The sequence below is a fragment of the Contarinia nasturtii genome, unplaced genomic scaffold (genome assembly GCF_009176525.2).
Source record: "Contarinia nasturtii isolate CC-2019 unplaced genomic scaffold, AAFC_CNas_1.1 Cnas_scaffold_4311, whole genome shotgun sequence".
NCBI lineage: Eukaryota > Metazoa > Arthropoda > Insecta > Diptera > Cecidomyiidae > Contarinia > Contarinia nasturtii.
In genome coordinates this window covers 2,300,733-2,322,522 of record NW_022201606.1, presented here as the reverse complement: position 1 = coordinate 2,322,522, position 21,790 = coordinate 2,300,733, and the positions used below count along the sequence as shown (strand labels likewise).

The 21,790-nt window shown below is 33.6% G+C and overlaps 1 protein-coding gene and 1 long non-coding RNA gene across 2 annotated transcripts in view; one reads left to right on the top strand and one right to left on the bottom strand.

Moving 5' to 3' along the window:
- The window catches only part of LOC116350827 (nuclear polyadenylated RNA-binding protein 4), a 105,274-nt gene extending 84,109 nt beyond the window's left edge, over positions 1-21,165 (top strand). Inside the window, exons 2-4 of the mRNA XM_031782797.1 lie at positions 18,225-18,582; positions 18,687-19,366; positions 19,591-21,165. Coding sequence (XP_031638657.1) covers positions 18,225-18,582; positions 18,687-19,366; positions 19,591-19,855 — 1,303 coding nt within the window. The 3' untranslated portion in view covers positions 19,856-21,165. The remainder of the gene's footprint in view (positions 1-18,224; positions 18,583-18,686; positions 19,367-19,590) is intronic.
- LOC116350829 lies at positions 11,321-16,014 on the bottom strand. Its single transcript, XR_004202055.1, has 3 exons — positions 15,922-16,014; positions 15,548-15,608; positions 11,321-11,528 (listed from the first exon to the last, which is right to left on the bottom strand). It is a non-coding gene; the product is annotated as an uncharacterized LOC116350829 (long non-coding RNA).
- Positions 21,166-21,790: the final 625 nt, after the last annotated feature.

The following is a 21,790-nucleotide window of genomic DNA, read 5'->3' as shown; positions in this document are numbered from 1 at the left end:
GATTCAAATGAAAAATAATGGCCAAACAATACATCATTTCATTAAATTTAATTTCATTTTAAATTTCCATGATCCAAATAAAATAAACAAACGTTGAACGATGGTTGAATTGATAAAATTCGCTTATCGTAAATGGAGGGTATTATCGATTGCATTGAATAAAATAATTTCGTTCGGGTAGCTGCTTTATATCGTTGTATCAGCTTCAGCATATTGTATAAATAAATATTACTTTTGCTGACTGAATGTATCCACCAGTTATATCAATTCGATATCGATTTTTCGAGCCAAAGCAAATGGCATCCACAAAATGTGTGGCAGTTTGTCGGCCAAGGAATTCAATTCAAAAAACGGAAAATTGCTTTTCTATTCGGTTTCAAGATACAAAACTACGTAAAATGGAATTGATCAGTTTTTGTAATGGCGCCAGTTTGTGTATGTGTGTTTATTCGTTCGTCTTTTTTTATTCTGCTCGAATTGTGATGTTGACACACGAAAAATACGGCTTCAAACGAAATATTTCATAAATTCGATTTACACTTCTTTCGACAAATTGTTTGCATTGTGTTTTATTTAATGTGACCAACTCCCACTCTAATGCAATGTATTTTAGTACCCCTTTGTCTTATTGATATTGCCTTGTCAACGTTATGATGCTCTTTGACCTTTTACGGGAACTTTATGTTTTAATGGCAACATTGTTTACGGGGAAAAATTGATAACAATTAATATCGATTTATAGTTACACATTTTTTTTTCACGACACGATTAACAACATCGGACTTCTATTTTTAATCGTTCGACAACTTGAAATGTTTCCCTTTTCGTTCATAAGCTCATTCGTCGAAACATTAAATCTTGATTCAATATTTGTCGTTTCTTTTATTACGTGCAATAATTAGCCGTCACAATAGCCGCTTGTTCAGATCCACCGTAATTGGTTCTTCTTATTTGATTTTTTTTTTGTGTATTTATTGAAGTACAAGCTAATCACTTGTAATTCTCAATGGCAAAAGCAATAAATGCTGCCAAATCTTCGATTTTAAACTGGAAATCGGCTATTCTCGCTGAAATCCCACAAATGAAAATAGCATTACGATTACATTCCATCTCATCAATAGTTAATTTAAGGGATTTCAAGTGGCTTCGATTCAATCTACAGTCTACGACAACACCAATAAATTGATTGGGAAAAAGAATCATCAGAAATGAGTGCGTCGTCGAAAGAGGACTTGTCAAGTTGCCACCCTATTCGGAATGTAATACAAAATATTTATGTCTCAATTTAAGAGGACAATAACGCTCGTTATACCTAGACGGTGCTGCTTTTATTCATTCGGATTTTCCCACAATGTTAGACACTTTAAGTCATTCGTGGCTCGTAAAACTTGTTGAGAAGTCTAAGTCTTACAATTTCTTCGTTTTGTTTGCATTTTTTAAACTACCAATTATTATTATTGTAGTTTCGATTTATTTGCGCATGACATTTTACCATTCCATCGGAAACCACTTCGCTTTCCTTATTCAGTTGAAAACTCTATCTCTCCCTCCGTCTCCCACATCAAAAAAGCTTGTGGACCAAACCTTTGGTGGGCAAAAAAGCTTTCGCAGCTGCTCTATTAAAACTATTATAGTTTGGAAATCCCGTTTGGGATCCGCCAAAACGAAACAATAAAACGTACTTTCCAATTATAATACATTTCGTACACCCTCGATTCGCTTCTTCTTCAATTCACTTGGGGATTTACTTAACAGGACAAATATAATTGAAGAATGATTTACATAAATGATTATTTCATGTAATTGTGAGTCGTCGTTTTCGAATAAAACCGGAACTGGCATTTGCTCGAGAGGGAGCAAGTTTCTCAATTAGATTTTAGTGTAGCAAACTTGGACACTGGTTGATCAAATTTCACTTTAAGTTTCCTGTTTATTTTGCTATGCTGTAAAAACTTTTCTTTTTGAAATGTTAGAAAGTACTTAATTCGACATCGACACGGACAGTGTTGATGCAATATTCATTCGAAGTGAAAAGCGATTTGAATTTTGGCAACTATACCTCGGCGGATTCTAGATAAAGCCCGAAAATAATTTGAAATTATGTGCTGGATTATATTGGCAAAGCCAAATGCATTGTGACACCATAAGCAGCATAACAAAGTTATGAATATCGATGCAACCACTTGGCGAAGCAGAGCCAACAATAACAACAGCAACAAATATGATGAAGCAATAGCAATTCTTCAACATACGTTTTCTTGCTTGGTTGGCTTTGTATAACACACTTTTGTAGAAAATAAAATGGGAATTGGTCCCATGTGCAATTTGGACAGCGAAACCAACACGCAAACTAACGAAGCGCACCAACCGAACAAAATCATTCCGAAAAACTTTTTCTACTTTTATCATAATTTGTGTTTTGTTTTGCCAGTGCTCGAACTTCATTTTTTATACAGCCCCCGCAACACTCCTGACTCAATTTCTCATTTACGAGCTAAGCTTAAGGCAAACACTTTATGGTGCATCAGCGTTTTTAGCTACGGTACGGTTGTCAGGGAAATCCATTGCAATTTCAACAGATACGAATAAATTATTATGATAACTGTGGAAAAAAGTTCAGACAAACTGTTGTGAATTTTCGAACTCAAAACTAATGCATAATAACGAATTAAATTAATGAAAAGCAGTCAGTTTTGCTTTTATTGGTGCGCTATTTCTCGTGCTTTTTTTTTAAACAAAGCTTTATTTTATTGAACAACTTGCATATACGTTTCAGTGGTTTTGTGTGATTATTGTAGGACACGCGTTGAATAGTTAGTTATATTTTAAATTGAAATTCAGATGAATTTCATTCACTTCATGGGAATAATCAAATTAAATAAAACATTTTTTTTTTCATCTCGTTTCAGGTGTGTATAAACAATCGAAAATACGCGAAATCGCACTCATTGCACATTCATTTGAATTCATTCATGTTGTAAGTTGTATTGGATGTAAACGAGCCATTTTTTATAAAACAAAACAAATACACAGAATCCTCGTGTGAATTGATGCGTCTAACAATACCAGTTGATAATCTGTACGGTATTTTCATTCTATGGTTCAAATTTATAACGTGAAAAAATGCAAATAACCTCACGCCAAATACGATTTTACGAATACATTTTTCTTTGCATCCAGCCATCCAAACAAAAAAAATCCATTCGTGAACATGCATCGCTGAGGAACAAATGCGATTATGAGGAGTTGAAAAATACTTATCCCCCCAATCAGAAGTAGCTGATGAAATGGTTGGCATTTTAATCGATTTTGTTTTAAACATTCAAATGTTATTTCGACCTTCGGTAAACTAACTGAATTTTGGTATTTTGAAATAGCAATCGGTTTATCGTATCTACACGCCAATGAATTGACGCAATTCAAAATAGCATAATTACCTGAGCTTCTCTGTGCTAAAATCCACGGGGAATAGACAGTTGGTTCACAATAAATAATAAAACATATTTAAGGTTTGGCTGCTCCTTTTTTGGGGTTTCTCTGTTTGTGAAAATTCGTTTAACATTTTGTTTTTCTATGTTGTGAACAAATTATTTTTTGATGCAAACACACATTGGCCGGGTAAAGTCGATTAAAATTGAACTATGCCGAAAAATAAATTGGATTTTGGTTTAAGTGGAAAGCAAAAGTGGTCGTAAAGCAACGAGAGAATTATCGGAACGAAATGTAAACATGACAAAAATGAATGTGTGAAGTATTAAAGCTTAAATTAAGAATTATGCTAAAGCTAAGAATTATGGAGAATTTATTATCACGACAGTGCGAAGGACCATTCGCTGAATAATCCCGTATATGAATTATTATCGACAGAATGGAAAGTATTTTTCGCATACACACATATCTTAAATACGCATCACAATTTATACATACATGTAATTATACCCTTTTAATACACGAAATACCCTCGCACAAACAGACATTGCAAAGCCGTCGAACATATTTACTCTGCTCGTATTTAATAACAATATTTGCAAACAGAAAAATTTCCATCAAATTCACCCAAGATAATTTAACACACACGGTAATGTTCGCACAAAATATTCGGTGCTGTGTGCGCATAATGTTTTGCAAACCATTTAATCCACCATATTCCTACTTTCATTCTTATTTATTGAATGAAATATGTTCTCTTGTTCAAATGGAATATGCGAAAAAGTGTTTGGTATAAGTGATTTTAACTCCGTGGAATGACGTAGGTTGTTTACGGAAACGAAAGTTGAGTCCTACCACCCAAAATTACTGCAAACGAACGTTAAAGACTTCTGTTAGGTACAAGCACATGCTTTGAACACAATCCAATGAATAGGCAGGCACAATGAGATAAAGAGAGTGGAAAAGCTTTAGTTGACCCAAATTTACATGGTTAATGTGACTAGAGATTGCCCTTGAATGTTGTAACTAATTTCATTCGAATCGAAAATTTACGTAATTTATGTAGTATTCGATGCATTATTTGCAATCAATTTGAATCCTCTCAAGATAAAAGGAAATGCCATTTGGAGGCTCTCAAAAATGAAACTATAACAACTTTCCATATTAAGTTATAACACATTTCAATCGTAGGCAACATAGGTTTTCATAAAATGTAATGCATTTGATATACTGACACCATCATTTGAATTTCAAATCACATCCATTTTATATTCATAAAGAATGATTGAAAATGTCTATGCATGATATATCTTATAAGAGGATGGCAATCGTTAATGGAATGGAAGCACATCGAGATAAAATTGAAGATCATGTATTTCATTGTCAAAAGCATTGCACATGGAATAAAGTAGGTCAAACATCAATAAATCACAACCGACTCAATTCATATCGGGCAAAAACAATTTATTCATCATATTTATTTTACATTTAATCGAAATTCTTCGTGTAGAATGCCTGTGCTATTATGCCAAAGCTATCTGGGCAATAATATTAAAATTATATTTTAAACAAAAACTCAAAGGAATTTCGATTTTACATTCTACGTACAATGCATTCTCGAATAATGTTCGAACGAACGATGTAAAAGCATCGCAGCACCCATACTTGTGGATCTCAATTTATGATAGTAATGAACATCAAAGAAATTTAAAAAAAACTTTGATAATTTCATTTCACTCACCAACATTCATTTTCCTCTTGAAGCAAATAGCGATCTGATAGACATTTACGTGGTGAAAAAAAATATATCTGATATTATCGTTTGTTTCATTGCAAATGCATTCAACTGGATGCTCGTTATTGTTGAGTCAGTCAAAGCAATATCCTGCAACCATATCATTACAATCGATTTTAAAATATAAAATCGAATTGGAAATGGAAATGAAAGTAAACAAATGGCTTAACAGTATCTATAGTGTGTTGCAATAGCCAAGATAAATAAATGTGTGCTGCTTAATGTTCATCGAACGAGAAAAATTCAGAACTTTTCAATAAAATGCCAAATAATAATAGACGTCCAATCGATTTGAGTACCATTCAAATATTTGCGTATGTGGCTTTTGTGCTCGAGATTTGGAAAAATGCATACGATGCATATCGACCTTACCGTGTTGACATTTTTATGTCAACGTTTTTTGTTGTCATGCAAATGGATTTCAACTCCGTCATGCATTGTCATAGAGGGATACACACCAAACATTGCATCATTATCAAAGTTGATGTGAATGCATGTTGGAATTACAAATAAAATGAGATGCTCGAATCGAATTGATTTCGGGCGCATATAACCGAATGAATCCATTCAAACGTCAAATCGATTGCATAAAAACCAAATGAAGATATAACATGTTGTCACATTTATTTCCATTCTTTCATTCTCATCACATTCGGTCGTCCCGTTTTTCAACAGTTATCATTTTTGTTAATCCGCTTGCAAACGTCAGCGCAAAAAGCAATACCAACAAGTATTTAATCATTTGAATATGCAAAATAAGATTGAATGTCAAACAACTTCAACTGCTCGGGCCAAGTAATTTGATGTGCGGAATGGAAATGTGCGTGTCGTTGCTGAAATTCATGATTCTCGAGTGGAGATCGCAAACATTACTGCTTTTCATGGCATTGAAGATATAGAGCGTGTTGTTTTTCTGTTTGTTCTTTGATGCTGATTTGCATTCTTTTTGTTCATTTTTTATTTTTCCAAAGAATCATTGCCAACGGAAACACTTTTTCACGATTCCGTCTGATGACGAAAAGGAAAAAAAATCGACAGAGACGTTGTTCATAATGGAAAGCACCACTTATGTTACATATTTAATATTTTTTTCTCAGTCCATACTTTTGGGACGCGTTCAACATGAATAATAGAATAGACAACCACATTTCGTACGATGCTTCAAGCTGATTGATAAATAAAACAATAAACATGATAATAAAAGAAAGTCCTTAGAAAGAAGAGAGAGAAAAAAGAGAGCAAGGAAAAACGGCTGCTGCTCGTTTCCATTCAACAATGCCAAAAACCACCACAGAAGCCAACGACAAACCAGGGCAGACTTGATGACGTTGCCATTTCTATCATTCATTATTGTTACATTCTTTTTTTTCTCTCTTTATTCTTCTCACCCTCGGCTGTGACTTTTTTTGGATCCTTCATTTTCATTTGAGAGTTTTCTTGCTTTCTCATTTTTGCACAATATGATGCATTAGTAATAATGAAAGCTATCGCATCCATATTTTAATAAATTTTATCATTTATTCTTTTGAACAAGAGGATTCGTTTTCCTTGTTATCTTTTTGTGCTCATTGCATAAACAATATTGCATGGCATGCAACTTTGTAGTATTTAAATACTACATAATATAATAAAATTTAATAAAAACAGCAGAGAGAGAGAGAGAGGGGGAAAATAGATTATTCATATTTCAGTCAGCTACAATCTTGGACATCTTCTGCAATTTCTTTTCAAATTGATTTATTCAACTTTTGAAAAACGTACACTTTTGTTTGTTGAGATTCTTGAGAATGGAAGTGGATACGAATAAAAGCCAATCCAAATTTAGCTTTGTTCAGAAATCAAGTTTTCTTTCTCACTCAAGCTCACTTCAAATACATATTTCCCTCTTACGAATAAAGACGAAAACTACTCTCTAGTCATACTCAAATGAAAAAAATGTTGGTCCTCTCGAATGGAAAAAAGAATTGTTAAGCACGTTTCATTCGTTCCAATCATTAATTCTATTTTCAACCTATTTATATATAAATAAAATTGCAATCATCATGAGTACGAACAATGTTCGACACGAACCTTCTGATAGACAAAGTTGTCGAACAAAAGAAAATATTTTTATTTTAATTTCATTGATATTTCCGTGAAAATTCAACAATCGCTCTGAAATTTGACTATAAATTCATTATCGCTGATTAAAACTGTATTCTGAAATACATTTATTTGTTCAATTTTAAACACAAACATATATATTATCACTCCTACCTTCTGTCATTTAGATTAATCAGCGTAGATCATGATACCGAATTCGAATAAAATGTCAATGAGGAAACCGAAACTTTTGTGACTGTTATATTTTAATTAACAGATTCGACAAATATTCGAATATTCGCAAAAGCCTTCTTATTAATTCTGTGTCGCCAAGAAAACATATCACTTTATCGGCTTTCTCAATTTCTGCTTTCGCATCATTTTCTTTCGCGTTTTTGTGCGTACTGGGCCAATTTGTTGTGTGACATATCCGAATTTTCCATTTGTGGAGCATCTCCATTTGATCACACGACAAAAAACTTTGGCAACGACTAATGTCTAAGAACAGCAAAAGAAAATGATTGAAATAGTGAAAATGGTTAAATTGCAAAAAACTAAGTCTTAACAGACAGTATTTGATTTATAATTAATTGGTTGTCAGGTTCAGTTCGAATATATGGAGTTTTTTTCCTCTTCGAATTTCAAATTTCATTTTGCCCATTAGCAGCGCAAACGAACTAGATAAAAACACAACTTTATTTATGGTGCGTCCAATTTTTTTTTTTTTTTCGTTTAGTTGATGTCATTTCATGTACCAACATTAATTTTTCCACTTTTAGAACTTGTTTCACGCATGTAAACACTAGTTCAATTAATTTTCAAAAGATTTTATCCAAAATACGATACAACCGAAGCGAAAGAAGAAACCAAATAATTATGGAACTGAGAAATTGCCGCGAGAAATATATCGTTGATATATATATTTTTTACAATTCGACAATTTAATAAATTGAATGTGAATGGTTTTTATAATTAAACTTTGGTTGTTGTCGACAAGCCTCATCAAATTTTTAGTGTTGTTAATTACACTTTCTCGACGTTGCTCACAACGAACAACAAAAACGTGCGGAAGGCGAGATTTATTTGACTTCACGTTTACAGTCACAATGTGCTCTTGGCTTTTGGTTTTTATATTCGGTCAGTACTAATTACACAAGAGCAAAAAAAAAAAATGATTTACTTTTCGTGGAAAAAATTCCCACAGTTTGTGTTCCATTAAACGTATACAGAAAATCAAATAGAAGTAAAAGACTGTATGGGTGCCAAACCACTACAGATCAACACAAACAACAATGTCAAGAAATTAGGGAACGTGATGTTGTTAATTTGATTTTGAAATGATGATAATGAAAAGTGTTTGAAACAACATACGAAATGGATAGGGGCGCGAGAAATCAATAGTCACATTTACTGTCGATAAAAAAATGCCAAATGAATGAATTTCGCGAATGTAATTTTTGCTTAAAAATCGCTGAGATGAAAAAGATAATTGAAGATTGTTAATTATTTGGAAATAAATGATTTTTTTTTATTGTGAGCATCATGAAACGTATCAAAATTCTTTTCTATGCGGGTCGGATATTCCACAGATAAATGCTCAACGGAAGCATTCCATTCTTCTTCATTTTAATGCGTATTATGTTTCAAGGCGAAAATGTATTGCTGTAGATTTTCTTTTCATCGCGCATTTCTCATACCGTTCTCGGGGTTACTTTAATGAGATAGCAATTTAGACATAGTCCCTCACGAACTCTTAATAGAATACAGGATATAGGTTTAATGGTATTTGATTTTGCTGCTCGCTAAATACCATTTCCTGCGTACACAAAAGAATCGATGCGAATGGGCTGAAAGTGATAGTATGTTTTGTTTAAGCAATTCAATACTCTAGTATCGTCACATGATTTCAAGTGATTTTTTTTTCAATCTATTATTATAAAAGAATTTTTTTTTTTCAAGAAAAAAAGTTCATATATCAATGAGTTGAGATTCCTTTGAAAGTGAATACTGAGAAAAAGAATATAATAGCACTTTTTGCTGTCAAATGCTCGTTTTTATCCCTTTAAACACATTTTATAGCTTGAGCATGATTTTCACGAAAGAAAAAATATCATTAAATTATAATCAACCAACGCACATCCTTCGCCTTGTTCAATTCAAAATGATTCAATTTTTTATTGATTGACGTTGTTCGTTACCGTGATACACAAAATCGAAAAATAGCTTTCCTTTTATCAAAATCGTGTATCTCTTGGCGCAATATTGTTTTAGATTTAGACAAAAAAAAAAAATACATTTTTTGGAGTACAACAATAAGTGCTTCGTCAACGTCAGCTAGTTAAGGACGAGGATTTGATTTCAAAATGATGTTATTCGATGATTAAACATGCTACTTCTTCCATTTTCCACTCTTTTTCTGATATTCATGGCGATTAATCAAACGCTTTTCATATGAGAAGATAACAAAATTACGGTGTTTTTTTTATTTTGTTTTTACTTCGATGTATCCAATTCACCATCAATTTCCCCTTTTGTTTTTCCAACGTGATATTGATTCGACGACTAGCTTTCGGATATTCGTGCCACTATCATTGCCATCGAATTGAAACGACATACAGAGAATATCCAAAACCGTACTTCGCCTTCTACGCTTTGCACCATTTTCCTCTTTGATACATAACCGTATCATAACATGCTTCTTCTGATAAGGCAATAAGTCTCTGTTATTGCTTATTTGCGTTTTTTATTCAAGCATAGCGTCATTTTTGCGGTTCCCACAATTCTCACTGGCGTACTTTACACCCGAACCGAATGTTGACAACTAAATTGCCATCACTTACAGCCATGGTGGTCGATATTGAACAGAACAACTTTTACCCCTACATCCATTTCACATCGCCGACAAACGAACGCATAGAATTTCTAAAAACCTGCTCCACTGTTAAAAATTCGCGTGGATTTCTTCCACCATTCAACAGTAGATGGCGTGACTATGTTGCAATGAAAATGTTTCCTGTTCAATTCGTTTGGGATATTTTCCTTGCAACTTAAGCGAAAGCAATCTGTTGGCAAATGTACGAATCATTTTGCCGCCCAATTTCCAAAAATGCTTGCCCAACAATGGAAATGAAATCTTTCGGGAGGACGAAAAAAATCGATATGCTTCAACTGGAAACTGAATATCTAATGGCATATAAGTGAAAAATGGGCCTAACAATGACCAAATAATCGAGTCATTTTTTCACTTTATTGGACATCATTATTACAGCACAATGTTCCAGTTTTATTTGCGATATGCATATATTTACATATGAATTTGATGCCGATAAAAGTTTCTCGGTTTCAAAAAAAAGAAGATAAATTTGTTTCGACACATTCATGAAGTTTTCTATCGCAAGCGGTAGTTGAATGAAAATAGAAAGTCAATCAGGATGAGTTTTATGCGTTATCCGGTGCTAGGATGGGAATTTTAAAATCATTATCACACTGATTCTTTCACATACAAGACTATGCGGGCATAGAAGAATTGCAAGAAATCTGTGTATGCGTTTTACGCGTCGCCATTCGATGAATGTGCGAAGAAAACAGGATTAGGTGTTGATTGCGTTTCGTGAGTAAGGATTTATATATGTTGATTATTATTAATCGAATTACATTCATGATAACTGTTTTCCTTCCTTTCATCTCCTACATATTTTAAAATGCTCATCGCAAATCTCCCATGAGATTGAAGTGAAAAATATTTCCACATTGAATACAAGATAACTCGAGAAGCCGACTTCGAACAATCGGAAACATTTTTTAAAGTTTTTTATTTTTTTTATCAATTTTAATGAAAAAAAATTGTTTATTCTCATCAGAATCGTTTTTTATTTCACTCTTTTTGTTTAACATTTTATAATACTAAAAATATTCTACATGAATGTGTTTATCATTTTACGATGAAATTGAGCTTTGAATATGTATATATTTCTTTTTGGATTTTTTCTGGTTCAACGCTAAATGCAAACCCTTCTCCCAGAACTCAGCTCTTTTTTGTTCAATCGAAACTGGATAGTACTAAGCGTTTCAGTTGGAATTTCCCGCGAAAAAAATGAAATAAAAACACTCATATATAAATGAAATGAAATAATAATAGTACGATAACCCTTCAAACGATTCAGAGTTCCTTGTTCACATAGAAACTACCAGTGATTGTGTTGATTGACATCTCTTTGACTTTCTGCAATGGAAAAAAAATAAACTATTTTTTTCTATTTAATAAAAAGATCCTTCTTCTGAAAAAAAGAATATTCATGTAAGAGTAAATCACTTTTTTGCAACTATGATACGGAAAAATCTCTTGATTGAATTTTATTAATTTTCTTTTCTAAACAAGATCCGGAAATAGTTGTATCCCATTCGACGAAGAGAGCCTTCGTATGAATTGTTGCTGATGCTTAGTGAAATCTGTTTGCGTTCATTCCATCCTTGCAATGATTAAATTTACTTTGTCGCATTGAATCGCTTTACATTCGCCCTTCACAAGAAAGTTGATTAAATAAGATGAAAGAAAGTAATTTCGAAGAAGAAAGATGGAAATCAAATCCACTTTCACCTTGGTGGTACCGATGTAGAGGTCAAAGGTCAATTAACCTACTCGTTAAAAAAATTACATTTTTCTTAAATGAAATTTTTTAATAAAGTTGTTGAACATAAATATTATAAATGTAAACTGTATATTGAAATCACAAAGGTAGTTCGAATAATTCAATTTCCGTGCATTCGTGTCGTTGCAAATGACATGGGTAAAGTACTTGTATGCAACAGCAGCTAGTATTTCAACAAAAAGGCCGATAAACTGCTGTATATGGTGACAGCAAAAACGATGCATGTGTCACGAAATCCTTGTGACCGTATTTTGTGTGCTTGTATGTGTTACATGTTGGTTTTTTTTTTACTTGTATCTTTTGCACTACGATTTATATGTGTGCATGCATCGAAAGTTAGAGTGTGCAAAACAAGACCTGAAACATTTTCCATGTTTCATTCGGTGAATGTGTTGATAAACATTATGACACATACAATTTGCATGATGTCTCAACTGGATCATGTTTATCACCATTGACAAAGCCATCGTGCGTCGTTGAAGTTTATGCTATTCCTTTGCTTCGAGTCGTTCTGAAAATTGTGTCTGCAATATTTAATAGACGGGAAATTTGATACACACATACTCAAATGCGGCACTGAACGCTTAGGCAATATATTTTATTACCCATGGAATGGCGAATGGAATGTAATATTTCAGTTGGTCGCTATTTAAAATTGAAATTTTTTCGTAATTTGAGTCGTCAATATCTCTCTCTCTCTCCATTTACGTGTGCTGTAAATCATTTAAACCCCATTTTAGTTATTTCGATAGCATATTTCATGGTGTATTACGCAAATTTAATATCGTTTATCATGTTATCGTTTCGAATCAATTTCTTGCTATCAAAATTTGATTTATTTCCCATAATAATTGTGGATGCAGTTTTCCATTTGCCAAACTGCCTAAAAGCATGATGAACGATGAAGATGGAACACAGAACGATGGTAAAAATTCGGTGTCATTTCATTAAAGACATTTTTTTGTGTGTTGTTGCTATGGACATTTAATCAATGATGCCAGTCACACACACAACGTGCAAGCGGGTCACATAAAAACATGAATTCCATTGTATCTGCTACCAGGATTCAATTCATCATCTTGTAAACGTTCGCTTGTTAGGCAAACTTTTTTATTCTGTAGCCTCTCTCTCTCTCTTTCTGTACCTATGTAACAAACAAGCATTCACAAGAAAATGCTTTCTAAGCCCTATTTTTGAAGTGAATATAAACAAACCGAAAAAAGTCTCTCTTTTATTCCTATTTCTTCGTTTTTATCATACTGAAAATTCCCCCGGCGGGAATTCACATCATTCACAGAATATTTTTTTTGCAGCAAGAGCGTGGTCGTTGTTTTGAAATCAAAAACAGAAATAACACTAGAAATGGAAGGAACATTGATGTCGTTTTCTGAATTCATTCAGAAGAACCAACCAACGGTAACGTTGGCTGAACAACAAACTCAAACACGCGCCGCATCGTCAATGATTACTTCATCCCTTGAAACAAAATGCAATACCGTAATTGTTCAGTACCCTTCGATGTATGCAAAACTGGATTCTATTTTTTGATACGGTACAGATCGGTCGATATTTCGAGGAAGTTGTTGCAATGCTCTTTGATTCATTTCTTTAGTTTTAGATGCGAATGCCATATGTGTTTCTATACATTAAGATAAAGGAAAAAAGAGGGTCGATTCATCATCAGTAGAAGAGAATAATGCATAAAAGCGGTGATAGGGAGCCGAAAATGGTCCCTTATTTACACTAACTGCATGCGAGCCATGGTTATTATCATCACATTATCTACTTTATGGCAAGATTCCAGTTATGCTCGGGTCATAGATGTGAACATTCAATGTCGAAAGTAAAGTGTGTCACAGGTACAGGCTAATTATTTCCATTCTAAAACTGGATCAACGCATGTTTTTCAAGCGAAACTCATTTCCTTTGCATATGAATTGAATAATTTAAAATCACAGCCAGCGTTGCGGCAAAACACAAAAACGTACATTTTGCATTAATTAAACGTCTGCTAATATAAGTGATTTTTAATGAATACATTTTTCTTTGGGAGTGGCATAATTCCCCTGCCAATTTTTTTTATCGTAAATTGAAAATTATTAGAAAACCGCCAAAGTGATGTATTTTTTTTGGGTCGTAAATGAAAGTTTTTTATCACTTTTTTATGCTATTCATAACATGAAAACTGTTCGTTTTTATACGAAACTGACATGCAAAACGAAATCCTTATATTCGCAGTTCTTCTCCACTCCCAAAAAATGATTAAAGGAAAAAAACAGAAAGAAAACACTGCGAGTAAACTTAAACTGTAAAATGTAATGAAGTATCCAATTAAAAACCAAAATACCAATTTTTCCAAGGTAAAACTGAGAAAACAGAGAAAATTGACGAAATTTTGTCCGAAAAAAATGTCTTGCAAAGCGAAAATTTGTTTCGTGGTTTCGACCGAATTATTTCGCTTTGTACCGTACACGTAGAATCCATACGATGGAAAACAAAATGGCGGCTGTAGCAAGTGAACGAACCGAAAACCCGTGTAAGATGGAAAAGCCACGAAATTACGGTTTAATCAATACTAGCTAGAGAGCTCGTGTCGCGAATGTATAGTTTTATTACATAGTAAAATGTATTTTATTTTGTTCGAATGCTATTTTTCCGCTTGTACATTAGTTTTTTTCTTTTTCGCTTTCGGTTCACTACAGTTCAAACGGTATATACTTTAACTTGCACGCAAATAAAAGACAAATACAGAGAGAGAGAGAGAAAAAAAGCGAAACTTGCATATGTTGGACAATTATGATGATCAGCATTGAGACAATGTTAATGTCCCGAAACAACATTAAAGTTAATATAATTCAAACTAATGCTGTGACAGGACAATATAATTGTTATCAAGCTATGTGTATGATGTTTTAAATGCAAATGGACTCTGCGGTGTTGTTGTTGCTCTTTCAAAGTGGGTCTTATCAACTTTTGATAACAATTCGTTTTTATTTCAACTTTTAAATCACTACTAAACAATTTCTGGTTGCTTTTTTTCTCATCGAAATCACAAAATGAACAAACTCAAGTTTTAAAATGTTAATATTTTGCAATAACTAAATTGAATGAAATGAGCAGAATTTTCAAATACAAGTGTGAATCTATCGCAACGGATCCAATACTGACGATATGTATAACGCACAAGCACTTCGAGCCAACTGAAATGACTCTAGGGTTGAATTTACAATATACGAGCTAGTCGGTATGATGCCATGACAACCACCCCGTCTCGCGCGCGTTTTCTTTCAATGCGATGCGTGCGAAGGAAAGAGACAGCTTCATACAAGATTAACGTTTTGCTACAATTTCAGCATAAAAATGATACACGCACACAAGCGCGATTTTCACACACACAGTTAGAGGGACACGCGCACCAAAACTCTCGTGTGGAAAGACGAAGCAAGACCAATAGCATGAGCATGAAAAAATTTTAACGTTAGAAAAAAAAAGATACTCTGTTTCATACAGCGGAGTAGCCGCTGATACAGATTTTTATTTGTCATTATGACCGAAGAGAAAAAACTTCAACGGCAGCTTGTGCATATTTTACCTAATTTTGCTCAGCTTTTCTCATCACGTACACGTCATTACGGCTTCGAGTCAAATTTCGGCTACGGAAGAAAATGGCCACCAAGAAGAAAATCAAATGAAAATTTTAGAGCAGAATATTGAAATGGTACTTTTTGTAGGCTATTCAATGTGGAGCCATAATATATAAAGAATAACGGTTATTTTATACTGTCCACATTTTATGCGAAATATTCAATGCTGGAAAATTAGGTTTAATTTATTGGCTTTTGAGAGTCCTTTTCAAATTAATATTAAAGAGTAAATTAGCTATGTTGATTTTATGATGAAATGTTAATGAATTGATATGAGTAAAAAGTCGCGAGAGTTGAACACAAGACGAAAAAGTAAACTCACGTTAAGTTTATGCATTTGCATAATTAAATTAATAGAACTTTTGGACTTTTCTTTCCATTTTTGTTTCTGTGCACTGTACATTCAGTACGTTCAATGTGTACTGAGTGTTTCATCACCTACACATTAAAAAAACCGTTCTCCTATCAAAAACGTTTCGAATGCCGTGATATTGAAGAAGAGAACGGTTGTCCTTTTCATCAAATGCAAATAAATGGTGAACAGTCCACAATAAAAGAGATATCAACCAATGTATCTGGCATTGCAGAATGCGTTCCGGTAACGAATACGGTAACATTTATTAAATATGTGCACGATATTTGTTGACGTTTGCGCAGTGCAGACATTTGCTGTCGCTTGCTTTCTTTTAGAAAATCAATAAGGCGTTTTAAATCACCAATGAGTCGTGTGTATGTTAGAAATGCCGATAAGAGCAACTGTAACAGTAGAAATAATGATGTCGAGTTTTCGGGATACACGCATTCGCATTCTGCATCGGTTATTTGCCGAGTGTGCGCACTCTAGCCACCTTCGCTATATGAAAGCAATGGGAACGAACAAAAAAAAAACACACGACCGAACATTTTGAAACGTTTTATTAGATTTTCTCTCAAATACTAACACATGAAGGCATTTTCATTTTGGTATATGTATTCAATGGAAAATAATGAATGGCCACAGCCTTCAATACGCTCAAAATAACCGGATTTTCAAATGATTCGCAGAAAATGTTATTTCAAGCAATTGAAAATTGATGCTCCCATGATACACGTCAATCTTCTCTTGTTTCAAATCGTTTTATGTGCCAAATATACCCTTTTTTTCTTCTTTTCGATAATTCGTTTTTCTTGTGTAATATCCTCGCTCAATGGCAACTCTTTGTGGTACATTTTTCACGAATTTTAATGGCAAAACGCCGCTAATGTACTCCAAATTATGCGATTCAATGAGTGGATGACGAGCGGGTCAACGACCGTAAAAATCCTAATTTCCAAAAAACAAATACTATTCCACATGAATGTACGCATGAACATCCTGAAACCATCATTTGCTTTTTCTGCATGCTTTTTTCATTGTTTGCTCTGCTTTTTGCTGTACAAATTCAAACATTACTCATCGTATTTCAACTACACATAGCATTGTACAATGAAATCTCTGGCTCTCTTTTTCCCACTATTTTCCAAGTTTTTTTTTTTGTTTCGACTTTGAGAACAAATTCACCGAGAATTTCTCAGTGAGTACACACATATTTCACATTTGCTGAGATTTATTTTGTTGATTTAATGATTACAATAGTGAACACAATGCATGTTTCCATTGCGCTTTAGGCGCAATTTTTCTTCATTTATGAAATAAACACACTAAACAGAGTGAATTCAATATTTACTCAACTACCGAAATGGTTTTGAATCAATTTCAATTTGTTGAATATTGTGAACACGTACCTTAACATATAATGGTTGCATCAAAATAAAATAACTCAAATTATTCGGCATGAATTTCATTCAAGTCTTATTTTATTGTTTAATATGGTAAGCGACATGATAATGGAGCGTTCGCAGTGTTATCAAAAAATGTGAGAAATTATGAAAGGATATGAAAATAATAATGAAAATATTTTCCATCAAGCTTGTCATCCAAGCAATGAATATACTCTGGGATGCACATATGCAATGAAGAAATGTGTTTATACCACCCACAATACATACACAATAAAAATAAGTTGGAATAAACTCAGTTTTTTTTTCTTTTCTTCTTTGATGTTCAGCCAATTTTCCGTTTTATTGTAAATAGGCATAGACAATTTATTCATTGAACCGAAACAGCGACCACATTATAATTGCAGTTGTATGCACTTAGTCTATTGCATACGGTTATTGTGTTTTTGACTTTGAATCACGAGACTCGGCACTAGTTGAAGGTCGTACAATGAACTTGCTTCAATATTTTTCCCCGCGTCTTTTTACTTATGTTATTCTTTCGCGCTCAAACACGATTACCAATATATAGTTCAAATCTTTTTCCATTCACCAACCCGTTGCTCGTTTCAATGGCATTTCAATGAGTCATATCAAATGAGGAAAAAAAAAGAATTTGGCACAGCATTAATATAGAGGACAGACACGCAAACTGAATGTTAATGTTATTTATTGGTGTGGGTGCCAGAATATGTTTCGGACAAATCGATTAAATTAGCCCTATGATGTCGTCATTCGATTTTTTTAGTATATATTCAACATTTTGACTTGTCACCACCGCTAATTTGATAAAAAAAACTAATGAACATTTATTGTTTCCTTTTACAGCGCTACCATCGAGAATGGCACATTGATCTCACATGACTTGCATAATGCCCTTGCGGTGATTAAAAATGAACAGGTCATCTCACAACAACAACAACAACAACAACAGCAGCAACAACCACAAAATGCAGCCATTGCTGTTGCCTCAACAGCCACTACAACGACCATAAATAATGGTACAACTACTGCATCGCATTCAGGTTCATCGGGTCGATCGACACCAAACAACACAGACTCTGCACCAGGAAAACTCTTTGTTGGTGGTCTAAGCTGGCAAACATCGGCCGATAAACTAAAAGAATATTTTGGAATGTTCGGAAATGTCACAGATGTTCTTATCATGAAAGATCCCGTTACACAGGTAAACATTTTTGCTTTTTTTTTTTTCTCATATTGTGTTTTATAGTTTGTAATTTTAAACATAGCAAAAAATAACTGATTTCATTGTTTGTTTTTAATTAACAGAGGAGCCGTGGATTCGGTTTTATCACATTCTCAGAGCCTAGTAGCGTAGAAAATGTTCTCAAAGTGCCAATTCACACATTAGATGGAAAGAAAATCGATCCAAAGCATGCCACACCAAAAAATCGACCGAAACAATCGAATAAAACGAAAAAGATTTTCGTTGGTGGCGTTAGCCAAGACACATCATCCGATGAGGTAAAAGCCTACTTCAATCAATTCGGTAAAGTTGAAGAGACTGTGATGTTAATGGATCAACAAACAAAACGGCATCGTGGTTTTGGTTTTGTCACATTTGAAAATGAGGATGTTGTCGATCGAGTATGCGAAATTCACTTTCATACTATCAAAAATAAGAAAGTCGAATGCAAGAAAGCTCAACCGAAAGAATCAGTCGCACCGACTGCACAATTGTTGCAGAAACGTTTTATGCTCGGCGGTTTGGGCGTTCGAATGGTACCACAAACTCAAATGAGCCAAATGAGCCAAATGACCCAAATGAGCCAAATGGGCCAAATGGCTGGACCAGTTGCTGCCGCAAGTGCGATCAATCCAACTCAACTGCAAGTAGTACAAGCTCAGGCACAGGCAGCTCAAGTTGCTGCTTTGCAGGCTCAACAAAATGCCGCTGCTGCCAACTTTGGTAAAGTGTTCTCCGCGTATCCACCGTTACATAGTTTTAGGTAAGTACACACATTGATAATGCACAATTATATGAAATGTTTTTTATGTAGACAATGTAAATACATTTGAATGCAGATCTAATTATATCTTGCTCACTAACACCATCACCCACTCATTTCATTTTAATCGTATTTATTGTAATTACTAACACACGAACAACCACACAAATCAATGATTTGATCGACGATTCCAAAACTTTGAATTTCTCTTCTTTTTGTAAAAGATATGCGCCATATCCAATGCCGACGGGAGCTGCGTCAGCCGCAACAGGCCATCCTCATGCTGGTGCCACATCGTCAGCGGCAGTAGCACCGCAAACCGCTCACGTTCAACAACAACCACAACAAACTCATCAACCACCGGGCATGGCACAGGCCCAGGCAGCCACCGCTCAGATGGCTCAGCCATTCCCGTATGGCATACCAAATGTAGACATGAGCAGTTTCCAAAATGTTGATTGGTCAAACATCTACGGAATGTATGTCTAAACGCGAAACGATCAATCGAAATGAACAAAAACTTTAGAAACTATGTGTGATGCATAGATTAACAAAACAATTGAACACGAGACAAATTAAGAAATGAAAAACAAGAAAAAAAAAACACAAAAAAAAAAATCATTAATTCAATCTTTAACACTTTCAATACGAATGCCACAAGCAAGCGCGCAGCTACACAAATTTAATAATTTACATAGAGATAAGTAAGACACAAAGCAAACACAAATAAAACCAACCGAGAGATCCAGAAAAATTGTCTTTACCGAATCGAGGATATGCGTGCCAAATAGCAAAGAAAAAAACAAAAACAAATTATACAACACGCGAATCATAACAAATGATGGATCTTCATAACACAAGATGCGTGTTAGATTTTAAATTAGAGAGAGACCAAACAGCGGGACAAACAACGAATCAAATGAAGTGGAAATTAGACAGCGTTTTATCATTTGCAATGAGTGCCATCGAAAATATGTGCTGAGACAGTGTTCAGCATCAAACAAACTCAAACCGAGATATGTATTGCAATGAGAGAGAGAGAGAAGAAACCAAAATAAGTAAACCATTTTATTAAATTCATCACTATTCTAAAGTGAATCCCGTTCAATCAGTTTTTAAACGAATATAACACTTATCTGTACCTTGTTCATTTTCATTTTAATTTCGATTTTATTTTGTTCGTTCAAAATTTTATCAATTTTAGCTTAGAGAGTAACATTTCAAAGAGTCCCAAATCAATTGAACATTTACTAGAATCTCACCAGATTTTTTTTTTTAACTATGTATTCATTAACCGTAATCAAAATGAATCTAATATTATAGAAATGGTCTCATTTTATTTATAGTCAATTATAAATACAAATACAAAATAGCCTAATAACATGATTTGATTGGAAAGAAAATCGACTCCAAATATGTACCATTCACAAGTAAATGTTTACGAACAAAAACAAAAATACTGTACATTGAAATTCTGTAGAACCACAATGGAAGTGACAACATTTTTATCCAAATTGCCAATTGCACTGAAGCATCGATATCACAGTCACAACCTTGATTTTAGCTTAATAAATGTTTAGGATTTTGAGTTTCTTTGCGAAATTCATTTATTTCATTTTAGTGTATTGGTTCGGTTTGGCTAAGGCACTTTTATGTAAATCCAAACAAAAAAGTAATTCGGATTCTTTTTTATTTTGATTTATTAAACAAAAATATAGATGAATTTCAAACGAAATTAATTCATATCACTAACAACTATGGAACATTTAGTCAATTATAATCTATTTAAATCTGTTGAATTTCCTTCTTTTTTTTTGGTTTCCTTGTGTAAGTCCATTATATGAGATGGAATGTAAATAATAATTTGAAGTTCTGGCATTCGAAATTATTTCCGTTAAATATACAAACATGTATACAGACAATAATATATTATTGTAGTATACTACCAACAGACCATTTGTCAAGCAGTATCTATCTCTGCCTGGATCAAACATTGCGACTTTATTACTTCATCTTTTTTTTCTGCGGTACTATAGCGGCTTTGTTTTAAATTCATTTTCTATATTATACAAACGTAGTTACGAACAATCTTTTACCGATTTAATTGTTAGCTACATCTTCTTTTTTTATGGTAAATATTTTCCACTGTGTTTTTGTCCCATAAATGTAAAACCGATTTACTAACACATATGGCTGATTTATGAACATGATTTGATTTTGAAAAAGCCTCTCGTATGTCTCTGCGATTGATGATGTTTTTATCGATCTGTAAAACAACTTAGATTCCCGTTGTTTTGTCTTACTAACCGCCTGAATATATCAATATTTCTGGTTTTCTGGTTGAATGAATTTGTTACATTTTAATGTAAAAAAAAAATACATTAAAAACACTGACATAAGCCACAAACACCACCAAAAAAAAAT